This window comes from Danio rerio, chromosome 21, assembly GCF_052040795.2.
Source record: "Danio rerio strain M-AB ecotype USA chromosome 21, GRCz13ab, whole genome shotgun sequence".
Taxonomy (NCBI): domain Eukaryota; kingdom Metazoa; phylum Chordata; class Actinopteri; order Cypriniformes; family Danionidae; genus Danio; species Danio rerio.
The window spans coordinates 882,501-890,000 of record NC_141041.1 but is presented as its reverse complement, the minus strand read 5'-3'; the positions used below and the strand labels follow the sequence as shown (position 1 = coordinate 890,000).

General features: G+C 42.6%; 1 protein-coding gene across 3 annotated transcripts in view; it reads right to left on the bottom strand.

Moving 5' to 3' along the window:
• uhrf2 (ubiquitin like with PHD and ring finger domains 2) overlaps positions 1–6,517 on the bottom strand; it is a 49,722-nt gene extending 43,205 nt beyond the window's left edge. For all 3 annotated transcript variants that reach the window (XR_015519774.1, XM_087300474.1, XM_087300473.1), the window contains exon 1: positions 6,234–6,517. Coding sequence is in view for 2 of the 3 variants with exons in the window: in XM_087300474.1 (XP_087156600.1) it covers positions 6,234–6,386 (153 nt within the window). In the remaining variant the exon portion in view is untranslated. The remainder of the gene's footprint in view (positions 1–6,233) is intronic.
• Positions 6,518–7,500: the final 983 nt, after the last annotated feature.

Genomic DNA, 7,500 nt, shown 5'->3' with positions numbered 1-7,500 from the left:
TGTGTGAGTGATTGTGTGAGTGAGTGTGTGAATGAGTTAGTGAGTGAGTGATTGTGTGAGTGGGTGAGTGAGTGAGTGAGTGTGTGATCGTGTGAGTGAGTGAGTGTGTGAGTGATTGTGTGAGTGAGTGAGTGTGTGAATGAGTCAGTGAGTGAGTGAGTGATTGTGTGAGTGGGTGAGTGAGTGATTGTGTGAGTGAGTGATTGTGTGAATGAGTCAGTGAGTGAGTGAGTGTGTGAGTGATTGTGTGAGTGTGTGAGTGATTGTGTGAGTGAGTGTGTGAATGAGTTAGTGAGTGAGTGATTGTGTGAGTGGGTGAGTGAGTGAGTGAGTGTGTGATCGTGTGAGTGAGTGAGTGTGTGAGTGATTGTGTGAGTGAGTGAGTGTGTGAATGAGTCAGTGAGTGAGTAAGTGATTGTGTGAGTGGGTGAGTGAGTGAGTGATTGTGTGAGTGAGTGATTGTGTGAATGAGTCAGTGAGTGAGTGAGTGTGTGAGTGATTGTGTGAGTGTGTGAGTGATTGTGTGAGTGAGTGTGTGAATGAGTGATTGTGTGAGTGAGTGATTGTGTGAATGAGTCAGTGAGTGAGTGAGTGTGTGAGTGATTGTGTGAGTGTGTGAGTGATTGTGTGAGTGAGTGTGTGAATGAGTGATTGTGTGAGTGAGTGATTGTGCGAGGGAGTGCGTGATTGTGTGAGTGAGTGAGTGAGCGTGTGTGTGAGAGAGTGATTGTGCAAGTGAGTGAGTGATTGTGTGAGTAAGTGTGAGTGAGTGATTGTGTAAGTGAGTGAGTGCGTCAGTGAGTGAGAGTGAGTAAGTGATTGTGTGAGTGAGTGATTGTGTGAATAAGTGATTGAGTGAGTGAGTGTGTGTGTGTGTGAGTTAGTGAGTGAGTGATTGTGTGAGTGAGTGATTGTGTGAGTGAGTGATTGTGTGAGTGAGTGAGTGAGTCAGTGAGTGAGTGATTGTGTGAGCAAGTGATTGTGTGAGTGATTGTGTGAGTCAGTGAGTGAGTGAGTGTGTGAGTGTGAGAGTGAGTGATTGTGTGAGTGAGTGAGTCAGTGAGTGAGTGATTGTGTGTGTGAGTGAGTGAGTGTGTGAGTGATTGTGTGAGTGAGTGATTGTGTGAATGAGTCAGTGAGTGAGTGAGTGTGTGAGTCAGTGAGTCAGTGAGTGATTGTGTGAGTGGGTGAGTGAGTGAGTGATTGTGTGAGTGAGTGATTGTGTGAGTGAGTGAGTGATTGTGTGAGTGAGTGATTGTGTGAGTGAGTGAGTGAGTGATTGTGTGAGTGAGTGATTGTGTGAGTGAGTGAGTGATTGTGTGACTGAGTGAGTGAGTGAGAAATTGTGTGAGTGAGTGATTGTGTGAGTGAGTGATTGTGTGAATGAGTCAGTGAGTGAGTGATCGTGTGAGTCAGTGAGTGAGTGAGTGTGTGAGTGATTGTGTGAGTGTGTGAGTGATTGTGTGAGTGAGTGTGTGAATGAGTGATTGTGCGAGGGAGTGCGTGATTGTGTGAGTGAGTGAGTGAGTGAGTGAGTGTGTGTGTGAGAGAGTGATTGTGCAAGTGAGTGAGTGAGTGAGTGATTGTGTGAGTAAGTGTGAGTGAGTGAGTGCGTCAGTGAGTGAGAGTGAGTAAGTGATTGTGTGAGGGAGTGAGTGATTGTGAGTGAGTGATTGTGTGAGTGAGTGATTGTGTGAATGAGTGATTGAGTGAGTGAGTGTGTGTGTGTGTGTGTGATTGTGTGAGTGAGTGATTGTGTGAGTGAGTGAGTCAGTGAGTGAGTGATTGTGTGAGTAAGTGATTGTGTGAGTGAGTGTGTGAGTCAGTGAGTGAGTGATTGTGTGAGTCAGTGAGTGAGTGAGTGTGTGAGTGTGTGAGTGAGTGATTGTGTGAGTGAGTGAGTCAGTGAGTGAGTGATTGTGTGTGTGATCGTGTGAGTGAGTGGGTGAGTGAGTGATTGTGTGAGTCAGTGGGTGAGTGAGTGATTGTGTGAGTGAGTGATTGTGTGAGTGAGTGATTGTGTGAATGAGTCAGTGAGTGAGTGAGTGTGTGAGTCAGTGAGTCAGTGAGTGATTGTGTGAGTGGGTGAGTGAGTGAGTGATTGTGTGAGTGAGTGATTGTGTGAATGAGTCAGTGAGTGAGTGAGTGTGTGAGTCAGTGAGTGATTGTGTGAGTAAGTGATTGTGCGAGTGAGTGATTGTGTGAGTGAGTGTCTGTGTGAGAGAGTGATTGTGCAAGTGTGTGAGTGAGTGATTGTGTAAGTGAAGGAGTGAGTGAGTGAGTGAGTGTGAGTGAGTGATTGTGTGAGTAAGTGATTGTGTGAGTGAGTGAGTGTGTGATTGTGTGACTGAGTGAGTGAGTGATTGTGTGAGTGAGTGCTTGTGTGAGTGAGTGAGTGAGTGATTGTGTGAGTGATTGTGTGAGTGAGTGATTGTGTGAGTCAGTGAGTGAGTGATTAAGTGTGTGATCGTGTGAGTGAGTGGGTGAGTGAGTGATTGTGTGAGTCAGTGAGTGAGTGAGTGAGTGATTGTGTGTGTGAGTGAGTGAGTGTGTGAGTGATTGTGTGAGTGAGTGTGTGAATGAGTCAGTGAGTGAGTGATTGTGTGAGTGGGTGAGTGAGTGAGTGATTGTGTGAGTGAGTGATTGTGTGAATGAGTCAGTGGGTGAGTGAGTGAGTGAGTGTGTGAGTCAGTGAGTGTGTGAGTGATTGTGTGAGTGAGTGTGTGAGAGAGTGATTGTGCAAGTGTGTGAGTGAGTGATTGTGTAAGTGAAGGAGTGAGTGAGTGATTGTGTGAGTGAGTGAGTGATTGTGTGAGTGAGTGAGTGATTGTGTGAGTGAGTGATTGTGTGAGTGAGTGAGTGATTGTGTGACTGACTGAGTGAGTGAGTGAGAAATTGTGTGAGTGAGTGAGTGATTGTGTGAGTGAGTGAGTGATTGTGAGTGAGTGATTGTGTGAGTGAGTGATTGTGTGAGTGATTGTGTGAGTGAGTGAGTGATTGTGTGAGTGAGTGATTGTGTGACTGACTGAGTGAGTGAGTGAGAGATTGTGTGAGTGAGTGAGTGATTGTGAGTGAGTGATTGTGTGAGTGAGTGATTGTGTGAGTGAGTGATTGTGTGAGTGAGTGAGTGAGTGATTGTGTGAGTGAGTGATTGTGTGAGTGAGTAACTGTGTGTGTGAGTGAGTGAATGAGTGAGTGATTGTGTGAGTGATTGTGTGAGTGAGTGATTGTGAGTGAGTGATTGTGTGAGTGAGTGAGTGATTGTGAGTGAGTGATTGTGTGAGTGAGTGAGTGATTGTGTGAGTGAGTGATTGTGAGTGAGTGATTGTGTGAGTGAGTGAGTGATTGTGTGAGTAAGTGAGTGATTGTGTGAGTGAGTGAGTGATTGTGTGAGTGAGTGATTGCGTGAGTGAGTGAGTGAGTGATTGTGTGAGTGAGTGATTGTGTGTGAGTGAGTGATTGTGAGTGAGTGATTGTGTGAGTGAGTGAGTGATTGTGTGAGTGAGTGATTGTGTGAGTGAGTAATTGTGTGTGTGAGTGAGTGATTGTGTGAGTGAGTGAGTGATTGTGTGAGTGAGTGATTGTGTGAGTGAGTGATTGTGTGAGTGAGTGATTGTGTGTGTGAGTGAGTGAGTGTGTGAGTGAGTGATTGTGTGAGTGAGTAATTGTGTGTGTGAGTGAGTGAGTGATTGTGTGAGTGAGTGTGTGAGAGTGATTGTGTGTGTGAGTGAGTGATTGTGTGAGTGAGTGAGTAATTGTGTGAGTGAGTGATTGTGTGAGTGAGTGAGTGAGTGAGTGAGTCTCTGTGAATGTATGTGTGTGAGTGAGTGAGTGAGTGATTGTGTGAGTGAGTGAGTGAGTGAGTCTCTGTGAATGTATGTGTGTGAGTGAGTGAGTGATTGTGTGAGTGAGTGAGTGAGTCTCTGTGAATGTATGTGTGTGAATGAGTGAGTGAGTGAGTGAGTGAGTGAGTGAGTGAGTCTCTGTGAATGTATGTGTGTGGTCAGGATGAACTCTGAGCTCCACTGGGTTCATGAATACCACACAAGAACCACAAACCAGTACATGACATACACATGCACACACACGCACGCATGCACGCACGCACGCACGCACGCACGCACGCACGCACGAACGCACGCACACACACACACACACAAGAAATGAGACATTTCATCCACTGCAGAACAGAACATGAAGTCCATCCACAACAGGCCACAATCCAGACAGTCTACTGCAAATCTAGTGCCCTACCTAGACAACACCCTACAGAGGGCCTTTAGTGGCGTTACTTCCTTACAGACTCGACAGCCACATCAAGCTCATAACAGACAGTCTACACCAAAGACCTTAACTGAACTATCAAAACTGAGAAATACTGTGGCAACACAGTGGCTCAGTGGTTAGCACTGTGGCCTCATCGCACTGGTTCGAATCTCGGCTGGTTAAGTTGGTGTTTCTGTGTGGAGTTTGCATGTTCTCCTCGTGTTGGCGTGGGTTTCCTCCGGGTGCTCCGGTTTCCCCCACAGTCCAAACACATGCGCTATAGGGGAACTGATCAACTACACTGGCCATAGTGTATGAGTGTGTGTGAATGAGTGTGTATGGGTGTTTCCCAGTACTGGGTTGCAGCTGGAAGGGCATCCTTTGTGTAAAACATATGCTGGAATAGTTGGCGGGTAATTCCGCTGTGGCAACCCCTGATGAATAAAGGGACTAAGCCGACAGAGAATGAATGAGTGAGTGATGGATGGATGCTGTTTTAATCTGATGTAAATAAGCAGCTCTATGAGGATAATTATAACACAGACGAATAGGGAACTTCGTTCAGCTGATGAATGAAACATTTCCGACCAATCAGAGTCTCTCCTATTTAAAGGGACAGTTCATTCAGAAATGATAATAATAAATCAATTATAATAGCTGGAAAGAAGCAAACACTAATAAAACACACTATTAATTAAATAAATGTTAACACTTTATTATAAGCTTCCCTCACGACACGTATTCTGCATATTAGTAATTACAATTCATTAATTATGCATAATTACACACAACTATCCCTATTTCCTTCAGCTTAGTCATTTAATCATCAGAGGTCACCACAGCGGCATGAACCACTTACTATTCCAGCATATGTTTTACACAGTGGATGCCCTTCCAGCTGCAACCCAGTACTGGGAAATAACCACACACACACACACACACTACTGCTAATTTCGTTCATCAATTGCCCTATATGTAAAACAATTAATTGCAAACTGAAGTGAATAAATAATGTGATTAAATGGTTCAAATTTGTATGTTTTACCCGATTATTTACAGTTTTTGTTATAGAAATTATAGAAAACTCCAGGGTCTGCGTGTATGTACAGTACACACACACGGAGATGTATTTGTATAGTACGTACACACACAGACGTATACATGTACAGTACACACAGATGTGAACGTGTATAGTAGACACACATACATGCGCACACACACAGATGTAAAATTGTATAGTACACACAAACACACGCACAGATGTATACATATACAGTACGTACACGTACACACACACACACTGATGTATACATGTATAGTGTACACAAACACACACAGAGATGTATAGTACATACATACACACACAAACACACAAAATGTAAACACATTCAGTACACACACAGAGATGTAAACATACAGTATACACACACACACACACACACACACACACACACACACAGATGTATAGTACATACATACACAAACACACAAAATGTAAACAAGTACAGTACACACATGTAAACATGTACGTACGTACATACACACACACCGGTGTAAACGTGTACACACATATATACACACATGTAAACACGTAGAGTACACACACAGATGTAAACGTATAGTAAACACACGCACATTGATGTATACATGTACAGTACACACACACACACACACACACACACACAGGTAAACGTACTGTACACACACGCGAGCACGCGCGCACACACAGATGTAAACATGTACAGTACACAGACAGATGTACACATGTACAGTACACACACGTGCGCGCGCACACACACACACACGCGCGCAGATGTATGTACACATGTACAGTAACGTTAGACGGACTGTCAGCGGAAGCGCGGGTCTGTGAGCAGGAAGTTTAGAGTTTTCTGGCCGAATCCGGATCAGTTCGTGCTCGTTCTGCGCGGTTGCGCCATCAGCGGGAGCGGAAGGCGGGTTTTTACCTGTTTTCCCCGGTAGAAGAGCCTCTGCTGCTCCGGTTTGACGTTAAAGATGTCGCGGATCTTCACGCGCAGACTCTCGATCTTGGTGAGGCGCGAAAGATCCTCCACCGTGCGCGTCTCCTTACCGTCGATCGTCCGGATCTGGATCCACATCGTCGCCGAACCGTAAACACTAAACACACACCGAATAAACACACCGAGCGCGCTGAAGTGCGTGTGTTTGGGGGGAGTCGGGGGCGCGCGCGTGCAAGTGTGCGCGCTCAGGGATCCATGCGCGCTCCTCTGCGGGGAAACGCGCCTCTCGCAAACGGGGGTCACGGCGAGTCTCGCGAGGACACGGAAAGTCTCGCGGAATGTAAATATATGGAGAAATACAGGAAAAATAGAGTGATTTTAAAGACACAGAGAGGCTTATTTGTTATAATAATAACAATAATAATAATGATAATAATTATAAATAAGTCAAATCAAATAAAAACAGACTATAATGAGTATTTGGATACACATTTATACAGTGGTGGAACTCTGACAAATATCAAAATAATTGAAATGAAATGTTTTTGTTTTTAATTATAAAAGTTTTTATGATAAAAAATAAAAATAAAAACTAAATTAATAAATATTGTGCACAAAGAGCTGTGAAAAGGTGATTTTAAAGACGCAGATGCTTATTTCTAAATATACATAAAATAATAAATAAATAAAAACACACTGTAATGACATATATAACAATTAAACAAAAACTACAATTATTTTTACTCATTTAAGAAACTAAAATCACATTTTTTAAAGACGTAATTGAAAAAATATATACCTCTCTCACACAAGGACCTGTGAAAACAAAAGTTGATTTTAAAGACAGATTTGTTGAAATTGTAATAATAATAATAATAATAATACTAAATAAATAAATAAAAAACAGACTACACACACACAGTAATGGAAATCACAAATAAAGTTTATATATTAAATATTAAAATAAAATTTAATCGGTTAAGAAATATAAGAAAGCTTGTTTATTAAAATAACTTTTTAAAAGAGTTAACTTCTGGAAAAATAGTGATTTTAATTACACACAGAGAGGTTTATTCGTAATAATAATTATATTAAATAATATATATATACAAAAAAAATAGTTACAGCTTTATTCCAAAATGGATTAAATTGATGTAGTTCCTCAACATTCTACACACAATCCCCCATAATGACAATGTGAAGAGTTTTTGAAATTGTTGCAGATTTATTAAGAATAAAAACCTGTAAAAGA